Source organism: Hydra vulgaris, chromosome 13, assembly GCF_038396675.1.
Source record: "Hydra vulgaris chromosome 13, alternate assembly HydraT2T_AEP".
Taxonomy (NCBI): Eukaryota; Metazoa; Cnidaria; class Hydrozoa; order Anthoathecata; family Hydridae; genus Hydra; species Hydra vulgaris.
The window spans coordinates 29,246,840-29,271,419 of NC_088932.1; the positions used below are offsets into that span (position 1 = coordinate 29,246,840).

At 27.9% G+C, this 24,580-nt stretch overlaps 1 protein-coding gene across 4 annotated transcripts in view; it reads left to right on the forward strand.

Moving 5' to 3' along the window:
* Positions 1-24,580, forward strand: part of LOC100207616 (nardilysin) — a 105,332-nt gene that overhangs the window by 57,421 nt on the left and 23,331 nt on the right. For all 4 annotated transcript variants that reach the window (XM_065816383.1, XM_065816386.1, XM_065816385.1 and 1 more), the window contains exons 18-30: positions 5,917-5,971; positions 6,900-6,944; positions 15,267-15,326; positions 15,482-15,605; positions 15,688-15,720; positions 17,987-18,037; positions 18,530-18,570; positions 18,771-18,846; positions 23,490-23,541; positions 23,923-24,006; positions 24,111-24,180; positions 24,264-24,335; positions 24,415-24,470. In XM_065816383.1, the coding sequence (XP_065672455.1) occupies positions 5,917-5,971; positions 6,900-6,944; positions 15,267-15,326; positions 15,482-15,605; positions 15,688-15,720; positions 17,987-18,037; positions 18,530-18,570; positions 18,771-18,846; positions 23,490-23,541; positions 23,923-24,006; positions 24,111-24,180; positions 24,264-24,335; positions 24,415-24,470 (819 nt within the window). The remainder of the gene's footprint in view (positions 1-5,916; positions 5,972-6,899; positions 6,945-15,266; positions 15,327-15,481; positions 15,606-15,687; positions 15,721-17,986; positions 18,038-18,529; positions 18,571-18,770; positions 18,847-23,489; positions 23,542-23,922; positions 24,007-24,110; positions 24,181-24,263; positions 24,336-24,414; positions 24,471-24,580) is intronic.

A 24,580-nucleotide genomic window follows, 5' to 3' on the forward strand; every position in this document is an offset into this window, starting at 1 on the left:
TCTTTGAAGATGTATAACATTCATTCTACCGGCAACTCCACTTGCCAAGACTGCTGCCACATTGTCTGCTTTATTTTGACCATCTTCGTCAAACTCATCAGTTTCAACTGAAAGATCGCTTTCTTCATCTTCGATTTCCTCAATGGCGCTGATCCCGAAGTCGCGCACCAACTTTATATTCACCTAAATATATTATGATTTCAATAGTTAACTGAAAATTTAGTGAATATACGGTTTTATCAAAAAAGTTTATTTTTTAGATGTTTTTATTTAAAATATTAATTTTAATATCAATTTAATATACAATGTTCTTCATTTTAAAAAAATATAGGTGAATTTTAAAATATGTGTTACTCACTGCTGCGTTGTCAACACTGAGGCCTAAAATATTAATTTTATTGATTCCAAACTCATCTAAACACTTCTCAATAATTTTTTTAGTGTATTCCGCTGTTTGTTTTCCTTTCGTATTGATAGTGCCAAGATTGATGACAACAATTTCATCATTGTTTGAGTATTGCACATTTATACCGAGGTAGTGGCGCATATGCCTAGATGTAGAATCAACTTTTAAATAAATTAGCATTTCCGATAATTTGTTTTTGATTTGTTCGCGATGCTTTTTGGCAAGATCACTAATTTGAATTCTCATAGTATCTCTATTCATTTTTAATTCAAAATGAGATGCAACTTTTTAGCAAATCTTTTGAATAGGTTCCCGATCAAACACCTATAGAAATTGTTTTTAGAATAATACATTTTTATTAAAAAATGGCAAAAAAACATATAATTTTTTAGATTTTTTTTGAAGTTACTTAATAAATATTAACGAAAAAATAATTTGAACCTGGAATGAAAGACCTTCAATCAAAACCAGCTGGTTTAAGGCTTCTAAAAACTCATCTTTTGCTAAATGCAAATTAATTTGCTGCAGTACAAAACACTTTAATATGGATTGCTGTGAAGTGCTGCCTTTGATGGCTGTATGTTTTTGCTTCTTATTCTTTTCTTCTAATTGTTTTTCAAATTTTTCTTTTTCTAACGTAATGACGAGCTCCGCGTGTTTTCTAGATAAATGTCGTATAAGGTTGCTAATGCGAGCTTTTGCAGCACATGTAATTTCTTTACCGCATAACTCATTACTTTTACTTTTTTCGGGTACAAGACATTTGAAGCATACTACTTTACAATTAATTTGTGAGTTAAATTTGATAGCTTTTCGTATCTAAACCATACTTTCATTGCAATTTTTCAGTAAGCGTTATTAAAATTAAAAATTTCATTTTTTTAGGAGAGTAGACCGAAAACCAATGTACATAATTATATTATCTCACACTATTTCGGGTTTAAATTAAAAGAAACAGTTTTTTTCTTAATAAAAGTAGTTACAAGTTTTATATATTTATAATTATAGTTTTACACTACTTAACAGTTTTAAACAGTACTTAAACAAAGCACAAATTCAATCAACAATTATTTTTAAAGAACTTTACTTTGGTAAAATATTTCTTTACTGCTCATAAACTAGTTCATCATTTCTAATTGACGTTCTTTCTATGATAAATCTAAAAATTTAATAATAACGGAATCACTTAAGCAAAAAAATAAGCATCTAAACTAAAATTTATTTTTAAATTTGGTTTAAATTATTGAAAAAATTTGAGCAAATAAATTCTCAAACATATTATTACCTACAGGTCTAGCCAGGGAGCGATTTTTTAAGTAAAACGAGGAGGGTGAGTCCTTCAAAAGCGACGAATGTCTTATAAAAAATATTGAACTGTAAGTTAAATGTTAACTCCCTCTCTTTTTAGAGGAGGGGGCAACAACCCCCTTTCCATACAACCCGTGAAATCGCCCCTGGGTCTAGACAATTGATGATGAGGAAATACTTTAATAAACAGTTCATCATAAGTACTTTCTTAATGGGATAAAAAAATATAAAACAAACATTAAGGGTTTCAATAGTAGTTTTATATTTAAGAAATATAAAACTTATAATGAAATATGATGAAAATTTAAACTTAAAACACTTTATTTTCTTTAACTAATTTTAACAAAAAAAAAATTATTAAACAAACTGTTTCTTTAACAAAAAACCTATTAGATCACAATTGCGGCAAAATGCTTTTATTTTATATTTTCTGAATAAACGTCACATAAACAATATCAAAAGATAATTTAAATATTCTAAACGATAAAAGTTTTGGTTTAACGTAAAACTACCGAACGAGTAGGCAAATGGCCATTTTGCACGTAAAATGCGAGCTGCGTAACGCTTCTTAACAAGGCGCGACATTCGAACCAATACTCAATCTGGCCAAATAAATAAAATCGGCAAAACAGATGGTTAGCTTCCCGGTCAAATGCTCTTTTTTAGTGCTTTGTGACAAGGTCTTTTTAAGGCATATTATTATCTAAAAAAAAAAAAAAAGAGTCCCGGAGTCCTAAAATTTTTATGGGATCCTAAGACTCCGGGCTAAAATAGGGACTCCATGGACTCCGGACTTCGCATCCCTGCTCCAGTTAACTTCTTTTCTTTGAAAGCATACTAGAGAACAGTTGGTAATTAGAGCACCATATTTTTATCTTATATATGTATTATGTATTTTATTTTAATCTCAAAAAATGTTTTAAAAAACTTTAAAAAAGGCAGAGTAATTAAATTTGAAATGACAGCTTTGTTTTAAAAAGGTAATTCTAAGAAATAAAATGTCAAAATAAAATGAAATATCAAAATAAAATGTCCTCCTTTAGTTATGATATGATGAGCAATCACAGCACAAGGTTAATGTGACTTGCACATCTTTAAAAAGGTGAAAAATATTTGTGTGTTGAAAGATAAAGTTTTTGGGTAAAATTAAGAGGTAGCAGATTCTATCTGTTCTTCATCTATTAGGCTGGTGTAGATGTATTTATAAAACAATTTTTCCAGTTTAGGATGTCAAATGCTGGATCTTCTTGACTTTTGACATGGGTTTTTCTTGTGTGTCTGTTTTTATGACTAAGCAACTCATTCTATTATCTCTTAGTGAGGGTACAGGTACTACCCGGCTGGAGTTCAGGTTTCCCAAACTCAGCGATAGCTCTCAGAGAGGCTAATCCCATCATGTAAAATATTAGATTACTTACTGTGCCATGTTGCGCATGGATGATGTCCTTGTTTGTACTTTTGGTGTGCATTGTTGAGGCCACATTTGAAGCTCTTTATTACAACTTAGGGTTTATTAATAATAATGAGGCACTACCTGTGCTTCGAGTCAAGTTTTTAACCAATTAAAAAAATGACTAAAGTATCAAAAACTATACAACACAAAAAACCATCATGATCACCAAGTTTTCTAAATCATTCACTAATATTCTTGGTCTTTGAAGTAACTTTTCTTCAGTTGAGTCTTATCACTTGCAAAGTTCACTAGACCTACTTTGTGAGACCAATTTGAGTTCGGCTGTTTCATCTTGTGATCTTAGTGTTGATGTTTATCTTCCTTTAATTCTTAAAGACTCCAATAGTCACATGCTTGGCCTAGACATTTACATTCGTAAGAATTCTCCCATTCATCTGGAAACTAGGTTTGAATCCACAGACTATTTTTTTATATGCTTTCGTTTAGCACCACTTCACTCTATTGCCTTTCTATTTGTTCTATATCACTCTCCTTTATCTCAAGACTGCACTCTTTTTAATGTTTTTTCTGATCAAATTGACTAAACCCTTTCTCTTTATCCCTCAGCCAATATCGTTGTTGTTGGTGACTTTAATGCACATCACACTAAATGGCTTGGTTTTAGTGTCAGTGACTCTACAGGTGTTAAGGCCTGCAACTTTTGCCTTTCTCAATCTCTAACACCAATAGTCAACTTTCCGACTTGCTTTCCAGACAATCCAAATCATTTACCTTCTCTACCTGACTTAAATCTTGTTTCTGTTCTTAGTCAGTGTTCAGTTTCTCCACATTCATCCTTAGGTACTTCTGATCATGGTTTGACCTCTCTAAAACTATTTTCTCATTCTTCTTCATTGTCAGAATCCCCCGATTATTGTACAACTATCTTAAAGCTGACTGGGACTGGGAATGTATATATCAATTTTTTGGCCACTACTATATATATATATATATATATATATATATATATATATATATATATACATACATATATATATATACATATATATATATATATATATATATATATATATATATATATATATATATACATATATATATACATATATATATATATATATATATATATATATATATATATATATATATATATATATATATATATATATATATATATATATATATATATATACATAAATATTTAGCAAATTTTTTTAACAAATATGAGTAAATGTTCCAGGTTACAAAAGAAAAACTATTCAAACTAAGATGAGTAAAATATATTTATTATTTAAATTTTGACAAATATTTAAAAAATTTTTCTCTAACACAGAAGGCCTTTCATATAAAATCTTCAGCTGTGTATGAGATATACAAAACTAAAAAAAACTCTTTATATTAAACTTCCTATAAAAAGTTTAAAAAAGGAAGTAATTAAGGTTTATATAAAGAACTATAATTAACAAAATTATAGCATAAGTAATGTGAAAATAATTACTTCCTGTTTATATGTTCATTGTATCATGTCCCTGTTTATGTAGGTGAGCTTCATAAATAAGAAGTAAATTCTCATTTGAGAGTTTTGACATAGGAAATAATTTTAAAAAAGGTTCATTTTTATGGCAATTGAAAACATGCTGATCAAATTTATCTGAACCAATACCTGTTCTGCGTGTGTAGATGTGTAGATTAGTTATATATATATATATATATATATATATATATATATATATATATATATATATATATATATATATATATATATATATATATATATATATATATATATATATATATATATATATGTATATATATATATATATATATATACATACATAAATATTTATTTTATGTTTCCTAAATTTCTTATTAAACAAATCTAAAAACTAAAGCTTTCAAAATTACTATACTGTATTACTATATAAGGTTTTAAGGATTTTCATAAAATTCTTATAATTATATAAATTTTCATGAATGAATTTCCAACAAGGCTGCTAGCAAATACTTTTTAAATTGGTTAACAGTAAAAAGAGGAGAGAGTTGAAAGTAATTATTATATAGTTAATAGAAGATTTAAAAATTGAAAAAAGCCCTTATTTCTGAGGTAAAGAATTAAATGAATAAATATTTTTTGGGCATGAAGGCTAGATTAAAAGGATGCGACTTTACTGAATGGGTAGTCTTGCAAAATTGAGTTTTGGTTGATGGAATCAAGTTTTGTTGATGGAGTTAACTTAACCTCTGAATTTAAAACAAAATTATATTTTTTTGTTTTATTTGACATCAACAGTTTTTTATAAAATTAAATAATATTTTACTAGTATCACAAGTTACTGAATGTCACTTAGTTGCATAATATTGAATATTATGACTATTATACCTTTTAGTCCCTGTGACCCTGTCCCTATGCATAACATTTGTTAGTAAATGAAACCACACCAAAAACAGCATTTAATCTCAAGAAGAGGCTAAAATAAGTTAGATTTTAAAATAATAGCCGTTTTACTGGCAAAAAAACATTTGTGAATTTCTGACAATAAGTTTTTGATAGCTTTTGAATCAATGATGACATTTCATGTTTAACACTGATTATATTATAAAAAAGTATATGTCTTTATAAAAGAATGTCTGATTTTTTTTGTGTGACAGCACCTTTTAAATGTTGATAAATATGATGTTTTTTTATTTTGTTTTACTTTATAATGTTTTTTTATCATTATGCTTTATTTACAAAAATATTTTTTTTTTGTTACTTTCTCTCAAATTTTATATACTTGAATTAATTTAGGATATTTGACATAAACCAGCAAATTCAACAGTATTGTTTTAACTATCTGGAACCAGTAAGTTTTTAACAATTTTAAAGTTAAAATTTGTTCAAAAATTTTAATCATTAAATAACTTGTTTTAATTTTTGTTTTTTTATTGAACATTTGTTGTTATATTTTGTCTGACTAAATACAAATGTAGTGTAATGAAATTAATGCATATAACATCATTTCTATAGATTTTAACTTATCTAGAGTTTCTGACTTACCTTCATTAATTCTGACTTAATTTCATTGACTTCATTGTTCAATATTCTAAACGTATTTGCTATTTTGTATTCCATCTTATCTTAACTTCATTGTCTTCACTGACTTCATTGTTCAATACTCTACACATAGTTGCTATTTTAGATTCCAACTTATCCTAACTTTATTGACTTCACTGACTTCACAAAACTTTTCGGTTGCTCTTTTAAAGAGCTTTTGTCTCATGTTTCCCCTTCATGTAGCTCTTTGTATTTTTAATATTGGTTATACTAATTAGACAATAATTTAATGAGTGGTTACTTGTGAATTTAATGAGTGGTGAAATTTGCACATTGTTTAGTTGTTTTGATTTTTGAATGTGTCATCTTTTTGCCTGCAATCTATAATTTGCTTTTGTATTCATTTTATTATTGTTTTATCCATATTTATGTTTTAAGGCTATCTTTTGTTATCTATTTTTATTTCAGTAGCTTATTTTTTATATTTTATTTTTAATTGTTTTGTTATCATTAGATATTTTTGATTTTTGTCAAGCTTTTTTCACATAAAAAATTTTTGCAAATGTTTTGTAAAACCCAAAAGTAAAAATTTATAAGTGAATCAAAAGTTTATTTATATTCTATTATTTTTCTAGTCTTATTTTATTGTTAGTTTTTATTAATACATGTTAGATTTTTATTGGATTTTTATTAATACATGTTAGATTTTTTCAAAGAGTAGTTGAACATTTTTTTAGGATGATCCTATGGACTATGTTGAAACACTTGTTCACAATATGATGGTAAGGATTTTCTTTCAATTGTTCAAAATCGTTTACCTATTTAGATATTTTAAAAAAAGGTTTATCTAATGTGAGGCTACTAAAAATTTGCTACTAAAAAGAATTGCTAATAATTGTCATTTAAATTATATTATTGTTTCACTGATCAAATAAGTAAGGAAAGTTTCCCATAATCAACAGTTTAACAAATTTTAGTCTTAAGTGAGCAAAGAAGGTTTTTAAAGTATTCTGGACTGAAATCTTGTATCTTAAGTTGAATTTTCTTTTTCAGGTTAAGATTTTTTACTTTGAAATCATTGGAATAGACTCTCTGTTTTAAGTGAGCTAAAAATGTCTTTATTGGCCTTAATTGCAGTACATTTGGTGGATTATCATCCTTAGAAACATAGGTTATGTTAAACTTCTTATAATTTTCAATTGTTAGCTTTGCATAATGGCAGCTTGCACAATCAGACCAAAATAAATATTTTATATTTTTGTGATGCGAATTGATGAAGGGAACAAGTTTCTTTTCAATGCATTCTTTGGAATATATTTTTGCATCAATGGCATTATTTTTAATTGTAAAGAAAGGCTTTGATTACCAAATCTACTGATTGCAATCCACACTAAAACTTTCACTTGAAACTTTATTCTAAACTTATATTTAATATTATTTTCAGTTTTGTCTATATCTCGACTATAAAAGTCATCATTTGTTTGTTTCATCATTGGTGTGTTTTGGCTGCTCAATGTAAAATAGGACTCATCATTTATAATAATTTCAAACTCATTTGACAGTCGGAAAAAAGTTTTCGAAAGTTTCAACTGTTGTTTTTGTTTAATTATTTGAATTTCACAGCTTTCAAGTGCATTCTTTCTTTTGAAATAATTAAGTCCATGTTTGTTAAAAATTTTATAAACTTATTTTCTATGAAATTCCACATTTTAATGCAAGTTTTCTCTGGGAGATTCCAACTTTATTTTCAGTCATTGTTAATGAGTGAAGTAATTTTTCTTATGTCCATTTTGTATGGTTTTCTGTCGCTTCCCGACTTTCTTTTAAGGTCAATATTGTTGTCAACTCTTTTGATAATATTATAAATTGTTTGCCTTGCAACTTTCATTTGCATAAAATGATGCATTGTAAATGTTTTCCCTTTGTCTATGTTATCTAAATAAATGTTTCCAATAAGCTATCGTTTGTCATTTTCTTTAATTTCATCCATTTTGTTTATGTAATTTTAATTGCCAAAATCAGTATCAGATTATGAAATAAGAATGTCTAGTGAATATATTTAAGTTTGAACTGCAGAAATATTTGAATTCGTTCGCGAGTTTCAAACGTTTAAATTTTGTGCAAATTTTTAGTAGCCTTGTGTTATAAAAAAATTTTAAAACATGATATAGTTTATAATATTTTGTTATTATTAATAAAAAAACTATATAGTTTATAATTTTTATAAGTTTATAATTTTTTTTCTATTTTCAGACTCAACAATCTAATTGGTAATTTTGAATTGTTTAAAACTGATAAAGTATTGTCTACTTAAAAATAAAACTTATAAAGTATTGTCTACTTAAAAATAAAACTTATAAAGTATTGTCTGCTTAAAAATAAAACTTATAAAGTATAGTCTACTTAAAAATAAAACTTATAAAGTATTGTCGACTTAAAAATAAAACTGATAAAGTATTGTCTGCTTAAAAAAAACTTATAAAGTATTGTCTGCTTAAAAATAAAACTTATAAAGTATTGTCTACTTAAAAATAAAACTGATAAAGTATTGTCTGCTTAAAAAAACACTTATAAAGTATTGTCTACTTAAAAATAAAACTGATAAAGTATTGTCTGCTTAAAAATAGAACTTATAAAGTATTGTCTACTTAAAAATAAAACTGATAAAGTATTATCTGCTTAAAAATAAAACTTATAAAGTATTGTTAGCTTAAAAATAAAATAAGTCTACAAATAAATTAGAAATCTCAGATAAGTAAAGTAAATTTATTGGCGTAATAGGAACTCGGCAAAAAAAAATTTCTTTTAAGTAATTTCAAAAAATAATTATTTTCTGTCAACAATAAATAAAGCTGAAAATGGTTTTTAGAATAAATATATAAAACTTATAGTACCATAGAATTTTGAAAACTATAGCGGATTTTTAACTTTAAAAAATGTTGTTACAAGATAAGTTTATTATTTTTCTTTAAATAAGTTCTTTAACCAATACAATTTTTTTCAGAGATTTTACTGCTATCATTCATATTAAGTCTTATTTCAGCAATTTTTGCTTGCTTATTTATTAACATAAAACTATTTATTAGTTTAAATTTAATGATTGTTTTGAAATTATTAAAATTATTTGAGTCAAAGTATGACAGATTGTTTGAAGTTAATCTCCATATCTCTGTCCGTGCACAAGTTTTGAAACCCTGTTGGTTTTTTTAAATGTTAGAGATATTGCAAATAACAAAAAGCTCTTTTATAATCACCACTTTCCTGGTAGTACCACACTTAACTTATCTTTCCAAGCAGTGGCCTTGTTCGTCAACGTTTCTATTTTAGAGTTATAGAGTTAAAAAAGGGGTTTTAACTATAATTTAAGTAGCCTTCTTGACTCTAGTGGCCTTCACGGCCTTAGGTTGGTGAATTAACATTTAAAAAAAAAGTTGTTAATGAAACAAATAGTTTTACAAAAGAAAGGGCTTCAGATATAATTGTTACAAAAAAGATGAAGTTGTTAATAATATTCTTCTAAAAAAACAATTTTGAGCATAAAAAAACTGTGAAAATACGGGCATCATTTTTAACCTGAGCATGTTTGATGTTATGAAACAAAAATGTGATAATGACAACACAGTTAAGTTAATATTTTGATCTATTGTTGGTAACATTTAATGTTAAAGACATAATTTTAATGAGATAAATTTTTCACCATTGCTAAGAATAAAAAATTTAACTAAATAACTAATTAACTTTTCTATTGAAACAGCTTTTTTTATAGCTAGATAGAATAATTAAACTGTTGTATAAACGTGTTGTATAAACTAGGTTGTTTATACTGGGTTGTATAAACGTGTTGTATAAACTAGGTTGTTTATACTGGGTTGTATAAATGTGTTTTGACACTTATTTACATTCTGTTGTGTAGCGTTAAAAATCGTATTGTATATCCTTAATTGAGATATTTGATAGTGTTATAGCACATTTTTTTAACATAATATACATGGTTGTAAATAATCATTTATACTTTTTTTCTTACATCATTGATTGTGTCACGAAAGAAAAAACATAAAAATGCTTTTATAATTTCAAGTCAAAACTATGAAACTCAGCGTATAATAACATCAATATGTGCTAAATACACACACCAAATGATTTTTACAACTGTCACACTACGTAGAGTTAATTTTTGAAAAAAGTTAAAGACTTAAATACTGTAACTTTTGAATACTTAATTATATGATACTATTTATATTTCTGGAAAGTTTTAAGTCATTTGCATCTTTAGTTCAATTTTAATAGCTTAAAGAGCGTCAAATGTTACAACCGCCACTCTTGCAGAATAAATATCTATTTACTATAACGTATATAGATCTATCTACTATAATGTGTGTATATATATGTATATATATATGTATATATATATATATATATATATATATATATATATATATATATATATATATATATATATATTGATGAAATTTTATTTATCGTTTACTTTTTTGATGAAACACAGTGTTAAATGAAAAATATTTGTTAAGTGATTTTTTACTAATTTATTATTGTTCTGTTCTTTTAAGAACATTGAGCACTCTATTTTGTAGAATACATATATATATATATATAAATATATATATATATATATATATATATATATATACAAATATATATACATATGTATATATTTTAATGTTAAATTATTAATATGATAAAGAGACTTTTCCAGGAGTCTCTATGGTGATTTAACAGTTTATCACATCAAAATATAATCTTTAAATGTGTTCAAAGTTGGAGCGTTTACAGTGTGCTGTGTGAGAGAGTTCCAATGGACCGCAACTCTGTTTGTGAAAAAGTTTGATCTCTCCTCACATCCTCTTACGAATTGACGGTTGAGCTGCTTGTCATGGCTACGCAGGTTGTACACCTCATGCCCAATTAGTTGGTGCTGTGGGACCAAAAAATGAACTTTATCAATGTTGTTGAAAATCTTGAATTGTTGGATTATATCACCATGTAAATGACGTTCTTTGAGGGTGGTAAGTTTGAGTATCTGCATAAGCTTTGTTTTATCAAAATGGCTGAGAGATGATATTGTCTTAGTAACGCAGTCTTGAACATCCTCAAGTAACTTATTGTCTGTTTCTAGATACGGGACCAGGCTTTAATGGCGAATTCTAGATGTGGCCGGATATACGTTATATAGAGTGTGTGCCTCAAAGTTAAGTTCCTACTGCAGAAAGCATTTTTGAGCCTTCCTAACATGCGATTGGCTGTGGATGCTGCTTTTTAAACTTGCGCTCTGACTTTCAGGTCATTTAAGATGAGAATTCCAAGGTCACTTTCAGTAGCTGTAGTTGCAATTGTGTAGCGCATGCCATTGGCGGTTTCCATGGAGTACTCATGTGATAAACATTTCTTAGTATGACCTGAATGTATCACCTTACATTTATCTATGTTAAAATGCATGAGCCAAGTATTTGACCATGTAATCGCGTTATCAATGTCTGCCTGAAACATCGGATGTCTTATGCTGACTTTATGATCCCAATAATTTTGCTGTCATCAGCGTATTGTAATATCTTGTTAATGATACTATCAGGAAGATCGTTTATAAGCAAAATGAAAAGTAGTGGCCCTAAGACAGATCCTTGAGGAACTCCTCTTGTGACGTTCTTCCACTCAGAAACATGTTCTCTTAGAACAACACGTTGCTTACGATCTTTTAGCTTCATTTCGCTCCAAAGTAGCAGTTTATTGTGAATGCCGTATACTTTCAGTTTATGTAGGAGACATTTGTGTGGGACTTTATCGAATGCCTTAGCAAAATCGGTGTAGATAATATGGGCACTGTAATCTTGGTGTATAGCCTCGGTAAGTATATTGCGAGCTTCAAGGAGGTTAGTCAGACATCCCTTTTTACGAAGAAAACCATGTTGATGCTTGGAGATTAGATTGTTTTCTACGTAATGCACTATAATATGTTTGTGAATTATTCTTTCCATTATTTTGCAGGGTATTGAGGTGAGGGAGACTGGTCGATAATTGTGAGCCTTAAGTTTGCTTCCTTTCTTAAAGATGGGAGTAATGTTAGATTTTTTCCAAAGGTCAGGTACAGAGCTAGAAAATAAAGATTGTCTAAAGATAGAGTTGAGTGGTATTGCACATGCTGCTGCGCAGTTAAGTAAATACATGGATGGATTCTGGCTACACCAATTGATTTAGTTTCTTCAAGATTACTTAGATGATTTGGAACGTCTGCAATTGTGAACTAATTTTCATTAATTTTACATGTTGCTTGAATACAATCGTGAAATTTTGGCACACTGCCATCAGGTTCAGTTTCAAAGACAGACTGGAAATAGTTATTGAGGGTGGAGCAAATTATGTTTATAGCTGTTGTAATAGTGCCATTGTCCTCTTCGATTTTACAAAGAGAACCTTTGACTTCTCTTTTACTTCTGACATAAGCATGCGCATTTTTTGCGAAAGATTTTGAATCTTTGACGAGCTTCTTCTTGTGGTCTATTACCGCCTTATTTGTGGTCTTCTTTACTAACTTGCAAGCAAGTTTATGTTTTGCTCGAAGTGCCTCATGTGTTTCGCGACCAGCTGCAATATAATTACCCCAGAGTTTCTCTTTTTTTCAGATAGTTTCAAGTACTTCCAGCGTAATCCACATTGGTTTATTTTTATAGAATGGTGAAGTTATTATTGGAATCAATTTAATGACTGCTTCGTTGTAGTTTTTAACTAGAATCTGGTAATTTTCATGTACAGAGCTTCCATTGAATGTTTTTATCCAATCTATAGATGCTATGCAGGTTGATAAGGAATTGTAATCAGCTTTGCTCCAGATAAATGTTTTTTCATCAGAGTGGTTGTTGTATTGTGCCCCGTCAAAGCAAAGAGTCCGTGTATCATGCAATGCACTTGACCTCCTGGTGTATCGCCTAGATTATCTGTTCTAGTGATATTTCTGGAGCGGTCTGGTTTGTCTGAGATTATTAGGTCAAGCGTGCTACTAAAAGGGACATCCCTATGCTGGCGATATGTTGGAAATGTAACCAGCTGATATATATATATATATATATATATATATATATATATATATATATATATATATATATATATATATATATATATATATATATATATATATATATTTATAATAATTTTAGTTCATGAAGAATAAAATGTTTATAATATATTGATGAAGAGGTGCAGCACCAAGCACCTTGATGCTGACAAATATTGGACATATGATGTATCTATGCTTATACTGTTAGTGCGTCAAATCGGCTTTTGAATGTGTTGGTTGAAAATGAGTTAACAACACTTGACAGTATACTAGTATTTGTTTAGTCAATGCAAATGTTCAAATTTATTGCACATTTTGATTTAAAAATTGCTGAAAAAATGAAGCAATCGAATTGCAAACATGGCGAATGAATAGAAATATTGTTGCATTCTCTATCAATTTCTGCATTCAATTGACCATATTAGACAAATAAACCTTAACTTCGATGAGTTCTCACGCAAAAAATCCAGTTGTTAGGAGAGTGCTAGGACCATTACTGAAAATAATAGTCCTCTTCATTTTCAAACTGCTCAAAAATTCTTGGCTTGGTATTTTCTTTCAAAAAATCAAGCAAGCAACACAAGTCACAGTGTTACCAAAAAGGAATGATCTTAATAATCCCTATGCTTACAATCCGCACCACACTGTAACTCCTGGCAGATTTAAATGATGTTATTCTGTAATATGAGGAGTCTCTGGTGCCCAATAGCTGCAATTGTCATTTGCAGCTACTTCAGTATTTAACATATATTCTTTAAAATTATTTCTAACCACCGAGTCTTTAAGCATTTCATTAATTAGAGTTTTGCTGTTAATCAATGTTACAAAAGATTTACTTTGTTTGCAAAAAATTGTTTCACATTTGGTAAAGATATTTTATAGTATACATGTTAGTTTTAAATAATCCGTTCATAGTGTCAACATTTATTTTAGTATCATTTGAATGTATTGTTTATAATACATTCAGATGACACTAAAATACATGTTGATAATATATATATATATATATATATATATATATATATATATATATATATATATATATATATATATATATATATATATATATATATATATATATATATATATATATAGAATATATAAATATATTTATATATTCTAGTCTGTTTTCGACAGCGCTGATCATATTTGGGCGCCACCCAAATGCAGAAATTAAGAACTTTTTTTTTTTTTCTTTAATGGCAAATATCATTTTTTTATTTGTGAAAAAATGCTTAAATACGGCAAATTTCCTTTCAGTAAGACACCAGCATGTGGGGTACTGCCACCCAAACTATTTTCCTAGAATACCCCCTGATATATACATATATATATTTATATATATAGTAACAGTGTCAAAAGTAGTCATATCATAGTCAACAGTCTGTCTGCCAAACATTGAATTATACTTAAAGTTATACTTTTTAAAATTTTTTAAACCTTAACCTTTTATTAAAATTTAGGCTTTTATAAAGATTTAAAGGTTGTTTTTTTTGGGTTTTTTTTAATTTTTTTTTATTTATTTATTTTTTCTGTTTTGTTTTTTTTTCTATTTTATTTTATTTTTTCTATTTTTTTTCTATTTAAAAAAAATATTTTTAATTTCTTCCTCTATCAAACTGTATAATTGAAATATAAATCTTGACAAGCAAAATTGCAATACTACCAGGAACATGGTGAGATTCATTTTCAAGATCTTTTCCACTGAAGACAAGCAAGATATACAATTTAGTGCTTGCCATTTATAAATCCTAATATATGTTCTAGTTTACATTTGTTAATTTATATTTTAATTAACTATTTATTTATTAACTTATTTCTAGTTTTACTAGGTTCTCTTGTTTACGCTGTTTGTATTTTTAGATACTTGATATTTTTTCTTAAAAACAAATAATAAATTTTAGCTAATGTATCAAGTGTAATTATTAATGAATTTACATATATTATATTATTAAATATAAATTACTTAAATTACTTTGAAATCAAATTAATTAAACTTGAATCATTGTTTATTAAACAGTCAAATTTTATTTCATAGAATTTTGAAGTAAATGACTATCTTTGTGGAAACATTTTAACTTATGATTATAGGCCAGAGGTAGGTGTTTTTACAATGTGATTATAGACTCTAGGTAAGTGCTTTTAAAAAGTAATTATTGGCTTGAGTTAAGTGCTTTTGACTGTGTTGTATGTTAAAAAAAAAAGTATTCTTAGAAAAACTTATGTTTTTTTGTTTATGGAATTGTTGTTTAGCTTATTGAAGAAGTTTTAAATTGTCTTCAAAAGGAGAAGGTTAATATTATGATTTTATCAAAACGTTATTCTGAGTTGTGTGACCAAATTGAGCCATGGTTTGCTACAAAATACCATATAAAAGGTACCAAAATAAAATTGCTGTAAATTCTAACACTTTTAAACTTTTTTTTTTTTAATTAAATGATTTTAATTTGTGCTATTAGACATACCTTCCAGTTGGATAGACCAAGAAAAGTGTAAGTTATTTTATAACTTGTAAGTTTAAGTTATTTTATATTATAAAAATCTTATGCAATAAAATCTTATACAATTTTTTTGATAATAGTTTTAAACAACTTTATTGCTGACTTAAAATTCAATTATTTTATATTTAAATATTTTAATTCTTTTTATAGTTTATATTTTTATAGTTTATGTTGTGATGTCTTTTTCTAATCTTGAGTTGACATATGTTATCAATATAATATAGAAGCAAAAAAGTCAATAGTGAAACGTGTTTTAGAGGCAAAAATAATTATATAGAACACATTTAGGAGGTGCCAGCAGACATTTTTAAATATATATACATATATATATTTTACCTAATGGGGAACTTATTTTTTCAAAAGATGTCAGATCCTAAAATTTGTTTCAAGTTGATTTCTATAGAAGAATGTTGCGTATAATTAGCTGACTTGGGCCTTCAACAGTTGACAAGATTAAATGCTTTTTTTAAATTTCCAGTGGTAATAATCAAGATGTCTTTTTACAGAAAATAAAATTAGCCTGGAATAAGTTAGATCAATGGCTTGACATTACATCTTGTAAATGTGTAGTTAGTGTATGTAATAAAAAACACTCAAAATTAAATTGTTGTTTAGATCTTGAGCATACTCAATGTTCCTGCTTGAGGGAAATAAAGATTCCAAGTGAACTTATTTGGTTAAAAGTTGAAGGAGAAAAACCTGGGTCTCTATCAAAATATCAAATGACTAGTAATGATACTAAGGAAACAGTTAGATTTCATTAAAAAAGAAGAATATGAAAAAAAGTTTGAAGAGAAACTTTAAAGAATCTTTTTGAAAAAGATCTTGTCTTTTAAAAGTGATGATGATTTAAATAAAATAGAAATCGATTATAATTCTGCTTCAAATGATTACTGGAAACTAAATTTTATGTCTCTTTGTAATACTGCTGAAGTTTCTTTTAGAATTAATATTTCACCAGCTGGGACAGCAGTAGTTACAGCTTTTCTTCAAAAACCTTATTCTGGGTAACTTTCTGACACCTAATATGTCCTATTTGGTTGTAGATCCAAGAAAGTTGTTAGAGCTAGGAAAGCAGTAATGATAGAAGCAAAGATATCTGAGGAAACAAAGATTCAAGAACAACTTATTAAAAGTATATTTGTTGATGGCACAAAAGATTCTGCTAGAGTTTTAGAGCACAACCTTGTAATAAAACAATTTCATAGAAGGTTTGTAAACTAAGAACACTTTAGTGTTACTGCTGAGCTGGACGGACAATATATATTACACATTTTACACTTGTGAAAGTAATACCTCCCTAAACAAGCTTGCTAAACAAGCAGTTCTTGAACTATTTAGTTGGATGGTTCCGTAAGGAGTATATAAATCTCTTGAAGTAATAGAAGGGTATTCGACAAACTCTGTAACTGGTTCAGGGAAAGATGAAGGTTTGTTAACAAATCTTGAAAAATTGGGCAGAAAGTGTTTCTGGTCTATTTGCATGCTACATTACAATGAGCTTCCTTTGAAGCACATTATTGTCACTCTGGATCAGGGATGCAGATCCAGAGTGACAATGATTTACTGATGGTGTACTAAAAAGGTTTCACTTAATTTTAAAATGGGTAGTTTAAGTCCACATTTTTTCCAAATTTCCACATGTGGGGCAAAACAAACTAAACTACACTCTAAAATAGCCATGAGAAACATTTTTTTTAACAACATGATTATTTATACTGTAAATATATGTTTCGACATAAATATGTAACTTTGCCATACAAATAGGTGTCATTTGTTTTTTTCTTTTTTATATCTGTTTAGACACAAAGAGCATCAAAATTGGGCTAAAGTTTTCATGAGATAAAAAATTTGAAAATTGTTAGTTTTATGATCTGACATTGGAAAAAAAATCTGGTAGATGGAAAAAATTATTTTTGGAATTTTTTTTTCTCATATTTTTATATTTATTTTTAAAAAATTAATAGTCCTCCAGGGAAAAAAAATTTTTAAACCTTTTATTTCTGCGCAGCTGTGAAAATTTCTATTTTTTATTTTAATTTCCATGTGGCACCCAGACGTTATATGTATATTCTTCATTATAAAACCACATTACTGCAAAGAATTGTAATTACTTTCTAATTTTTTTCATTTAAAAATAATTAACATAGCTTATTAAATAACAAGTTAAAGTTTAATTGTTAAATTTTACAAAATTTTTTTTTAAATTAGAAAATTTTGAATCTATTTTTAGTTTTACTTTTTTTCTTGTTTGTAGGTTCAGAAGTAAATAATGATCTTTTTTTGCCTGAGCACAATAGATTCATAGGTGAGATTCATATTATTGTTTACATTTTGAAATTGTCATCACCTTAGATTGATTATAATATGGTGGTATATATATATATATATATATATATATATATATATATATATATATATATACATACATACATACATACATACATACATACATACATACATACATACATACATACATACATACATACATACATACATACATACATACATACATACATACATATAAAGAGAGACAGAAAGAGAGAAATAACATATAACTTAATAAAAAACAATGAACTTCTTGAAAAAGCAATTAGTTTTTTTAAGGAAAAGTTTGATAATAAGTTTGTTAATGAGTTTTATTTTTTTAATTATTTTATTTCTTTAATTAGTTTTATTAATTTAATTGTTTATTTAAAAAAATATTTTCAATTAAAAAATTTGAAGATGACGTTTTTGTAGCGCTAATAATTCTATTGATTAGACAAAAAAAAGTTTATTTATATAAATTTTTTTTTAGTGGACAATTTTGAACTTAAAATTGCAAGTAATCATGTTGATGTATGTTAATTATTTTTATTATTTACTTTGAGTTAAGTGTTAAATTACAAAATGTTCATTTTCTTATATAATAATCTTCGCAATGTAATTTTTTTTATCTCTTTCTCCTTTAACCATTGATTGTTTTGTTTTCCTCTAACCATTTTACTTTATTAATTTAATCAAAGTTAGAATACATATTTAGATTTTGTATTTAATAGGTACCTGTAATGCTTACAGATACAGATTTTGGAAGAGTTTGGTTTAAGCCTGATTTTAAATTTATGCTTCCAAAAGGTAACTTTAAAGAAAATTTTAATTTTTTTTCCCAACATTTTCACTTCCATTAAGTCTGCAAACAACCACTATTAGAGTTGAAGTTACTGGAAAAAAAAAGAAGAAGTTTATAGAGCAAGACAACGATTGATAGACACCTTAAAAGATTGCAAATTATATGAAGGAAGCAAACTTCAAAGAACTGATGTTTGAGGAAAAAAACTAGACAAATGGGAATTTATGGAGCACTTAGGAACAGTCACAGTAAAAGGATGAAACTTAATTGAATGACACGTAACACGAGAACTAATTTTAGTAGATGGCCCAAGAGACACTGGATCTTTAGAGCAGTATATTTATAGAAAAGAGAAAGAGAAGCAACATTACAATGATATGATAATGGTTGGAGGTTAGCTGCAAGAGCAGGTCCAATTATGTTTACAATGCGTTATTGCACCTTATCTAAAAGAGATATAGCAGCAGTATTCCATAAGGATGGATTTGAGAATTATAGAGATAAAGAATAGAATCCTGAGTAAGAAAGTGGCGAGCATGATAAAGAGATGCAACTTTAGCAGATGCTAATTTTTCAATCGATTTGATTTATGGTTTCCAAGAAAGATCGAAAGTAAAAGTAATTCTTAGAAGACAAAGGGTATATGACTCATTGAGTACATTACTGTTCATAAATATAGGAAGATCTTGGCTATTGCAATAACAATTAGCTGAAAAAAATTGAGTTTTATTTGAGTTTAAGTTCACCAGCCACTGAGAACCCCATGCTGTAGCAGAAGTGAGATCCTTTTCAAGATCAAATGCTCCTTCCAAGCAATCAGAGAATGTTGGCTTCTTATCATGACAAGAATCAATGGTAGTATCATCAGGGAACAATCCCACCTTAGATGTGAGAATTTCTGGAAGATCGTTTATGTAAATTAGAAAGAGTATAGGTCCAATGATAGAACCTTGACGAACTTCTGAAGCTACAAGATATGAAGAAGAGTGCTGTTCATCAAAGACAACTTTTATACTACGATAGGTGAGAAAGGATTCAATAATCTTAAAGATATTACCTGATACAACGTAAGAAGAAAGCTTATGGAGAAGCTTTAGAAATGACAAGAGCCTTGCTTATGATAGGAAGAAGACTAATGGGATGGTAGTTAGACGGGTCAGATCACTCTTCAGATTTTTTGAAAATAAGAATAACAGATGCTGCTTTCCAGCAGGCTCGAAAATAAGACTCTGATAAGCACTTGTTAAATAGTTTATAATATATTATAAACTATTATATACAAGAATATAACAGGTATGTTGTTCGGACCACAAGCTGTAGAAGAGTCTAAGCAGGAAATCACTTAAGATACAGAAGCTGGAGTGATATGAATGTCAACCAATAGATCAATCTGTTTGTCGGCTATATCAGGCAGAATGCAACTAGTGGAATCAAGAGATAATATTAATGAAAAGTTCTTAGCAAACAATTTAGCTTTGTCTTTAGGTGAGGTGACAAAATCTGAACCATACAAGAGAGGTGAACCAACAGATTTGCCCTTATTATAGATTCTATAAAAAATACTCCAGTAGTCACGAGAGCCTAATTTTTGAGATAAAATATGAGATTTCGTGACTTAAGAATCACGAGCTTTGGCGTTAGAAAAAAACTTTTTACAATGGGTTCTAACAATAGTAAATAAACATCTGTTTTTTGGAGAATTGTTTTGCTGACAGATATCGAAGTAATGGTTTCGATAAGAAATTGCTGCAGCACAATGAGAGGAAAACCATGGAGAAGAGTGAGGTTTGACCTGGAATCGTCGAGAAGGAATAAAAGATTCCATGCCAGCCTAAGTCCAAGAGGTTACATAAGAATTTTACCCAATGGCCATCATGAAGAAAATCATGGAAAGAATTCCAGTCAGCTTTAAGGTGGTTTTAAGAGGTACATGATAAGGGGATTTTGATGATGAAGAAGAATGAGATAATAGTAGATGATAGAGAGATCAAAGCGTAATCAAAAGCACCTAAGGTTGAATGGAGAAACTGAGCACTTACTTGGATCAGAAACAAGACATAAGTCTTGTTAAGACCCACAACATTTGTCTTAGAGACAAACGTTGTGGGTCTTAACGTCTGCAGAATCACTGACACTAGAGCCAAGCTATTCAGTGTGATGAGCATTAAAGTTACTAAATAAATATTGGCTGAAGGATAAAATAAAAAGGGCATGGTTGCTTTTTATCAGAAATATCATCGAAAAGAGTGCAGTCTTGGGTTGATGGAGTGCGATATAGAACAAAGAGTAAGGCGATAAAATGAAGTGGTGCTAAATGAAAGCACATAAAAGAATTGTCTGTGGATTCAAACATAGTTTCCTGACAAATGGGCTAATTCTTACAAATTTAAATGCCCAGACCAAGTATGTGACTATTACAATTTGAAGTATGTGTCTTTACAATTTAAAGAAAGATAACCATCAACACTAAGATCACAAGATGAGACAGTCAAACTCAAATTAGTCTCACAAAGAGCAAGTAGATCTGGTGAACTTTGCAAGAGATAAGACCACAAATATTAGTTAATGATAGATTTAGAGAACTTGGTGATGATGATGGTTTTTTGTGTTTTAGAGTTTTTGGAAATTTAATCATTTTTAAATCTGTTAAAGAACTTGACTTAAAGCACAGATAGTACTTAGCACACTATTTAATATCCAAGCAATAGCCTTGTTACCATTAATAAACCCTAAGCAGTAACTTTATCTATGCCAGCCTAATAGATGAAGAAGGTGTGTGAGGCTAGTCAACAGATAGAATCTGTTTACCTAATAAGTCTTTGCCGAGGAGGCCTTCTACAAGACAGTAGTCGGATGCATTTTATGTCTGCCTAAGATAGGTGTATTTATCGAGACACCATCTCTAGCCTTTATTCAACCAGGAGCTCCAAGGCAGGGGGAGTTTTAAGGCGGAGTTAGCTTCTCCTAGCCTTTGCCTTAAAAAAGCATATCCTGTAAGCCAGCAGGACATGAAGCAGTTTGTACTGGATTACATGTTAACAATAGCAGGATAACCTGACTTAATGACATGTTACCAGTAGCAAGATAACCTGACCTGACGATTTATGTCATTGGTAACTTGTTTAAAATAAATTGTTATTTAACGATATTGTTATGGTGTAGAGTGGTTGCAGTAAATGTTAAGTTTTACATTTAAAAAAATGTGGATTTAATTCAATAATTTGAAAAATTGAAGATTTCATTTATTAATTTAATAATCAATTTTTATAAATTTTTTTACATTTTTACATTTTTAATAAAAATTATTTATAAAAATATCTGTGTGAAATTTACTCAAAATAAGGGTATAGATAATCTGGTAGGTGGAACGGTGATAGATAATTTGGTAGGTGGAATGGTGATAGATAATTTGGGTAGGTGGAATGGTGATAGATAATTTGGTATGTAGAATGGTGATAGATAATTTGTAGGTGGAATGGTGATAGATAATTTGGTAGGTGGAATGGTGATAGCAACAACTATAGTAGTATTTGTAGAAAAAATCAAAAGATAGAAATGTAATGACAAAGAATTTTTAACATATTTAGAGATGGTCAAATTATTTATAAGGTATAGTTTAAGACTTTTTTCTAAAAATGAGAGATCATATTAAAAGTGAGAGATCAAATTAAAAATGAGAGATTATATTAAAAGACCAATTTAAGATAATTAAATTCAACATTATTTTAATCAATTTATTATTTTATATAAAGATGGTTAAGAGTTTTGTGAAGAGTTTGAATCATCATGAGAAAAAGTTACTCAATAAAAATAAACAACCTTTTGGGCAGTTTTGAAATATATTTGCAAAATGGTTTTATCATATTTTGTTATATCACTAATTCAAAAATTGTTTTTAGTATGGTTTCCAGGATAATTCAAAAATTGTTTTTAGTATGGTTTCCAGGAGAGACCTGAATTATTTATAATCTGTAAAAATACCAAGTTGAAGACTCACAAAGTTGCCATATATAGATATAGAAATATCAAGTTTATTTTGGTAGTGATTGTGATAAAAACTCACCACACATTGCAAACCTTTTCACTCACAGAGGATGTTCAAGTAGTCAACTAAAATGTGGTCACACAAGAGATAATTGGTTAACAAAAAATAAGCAAATAAAGGTGTGGCAAAGGTGTGGCAAATAAGCAAATAAAGGTGTGGCAAAGTAATTTTAAGATTAAACAATTAAAAGATCTTGCTAATAGTATTAAAACTTGGTGGCTTGAAGGATCCAACAATTACCTTATATGACTAGAGTCAGAGTTTTTTTTAAAGAAATGACAGGTTCTATATTTTAGCATCCATAAAAATAAATGCCAAGTAGCTATAATGTAATTAAGTAATGTTAAAAAGTGAAAAATTGATAAATGGGAATTTTTTTGTGGCTGCTTCAAGAGATTACATGAGAAGCAATCAACAGAGAGATATAAGACATTAATCCAAGGACCATCCAGTGGATAAATCACAAAAAAATCAGTCAGCTTTAAGTTTTTTTGCATTTCTAAATTTATCAAATTTTTAATTACTTTATTAACTAAGTTTTATTATATACCTGATTAAAATTTCATTTAGCTTGAGTATATTGGTATTTAAAGTTTTATTTAGCTCGAATATATTTGAAACTTATATCAGTGGTTACAAGTACTGTTGAGTTTTAGTAAGTTTAATTTTATTAATTTTTAGTGTTTTTATAACCACCCACCCCCCATCCCCCACCCCCATACTGACAATAAAACAAGTTTTATTTTATAAGTTTAAATTGTTATTATAAAAAGCTATATAAAAGCAACAATAAAACAACACAGCGAGATTGTTTTGTAAATAAAAAAAGCTTGTGCTAATATAAAACAACCTTGCTGTGTTGTTTTGTTGCTTTTTATATAGGTTATAGTTTTTAACATTAAAAACATTAGGCATGTTTAAAATAAAATGTGTTTTATCGCCAGTATGAACGGGGTATTAGTAATTTTTTTTTAAATATTTTTATTAACAAACATTAAATAATAGTTTTGTATGTGCTGACATGTTTAAATTATAGTTTTGTATGTGCTGACATGTTTAACGAATTGTTAAAATATCATTTAAATGAACTTATTTATGAGGCAGAGCTTGCATTGTTTGGGTATTTTTTTTTACTTTTAGATTATATATTTTTTAGAATTTATAATATTAGTTAGTTATACTAATTTTTAGTATTTACTTATGTAGTACTTTTGTCTTTGTTAGTATTGAGCTTGATGTTAATGAAGAATTGTCCAGAACATTGGTTTTCAATGGTTTTAACCAGAAATTAACTGTATAATTGCAATTCAAATTTTTTGTTTGTTTTTAAAACCACAAAAACAAAACTTTTTATATAAAGTTGTGTATTTTTTGCAGAAGTTGTTTCAGAATGTAATTACTGCTGTCAAAGAGTTCTCTTTTACTGATAACCAGTTTGAAATGGCAAAAGTAAATTTTTGTTTTATAAATGGTAAGTTTTTTAAAATAATCTTAAAAAAATTTCAATAGTTTTTCCTTTTGTTTTTAGGAAGAAATGAAAAGACAATACAAAAATGCATTACTTGAGACAGATCATTTCATGCAGTAATTATTTAAATTTATATTTATATAGAATTTATATTTGAAAATATTTTTTTAGTTTCATATAGTATATTTCTAGGACCATAAAATATATTTCTAGCACACAAGTACAA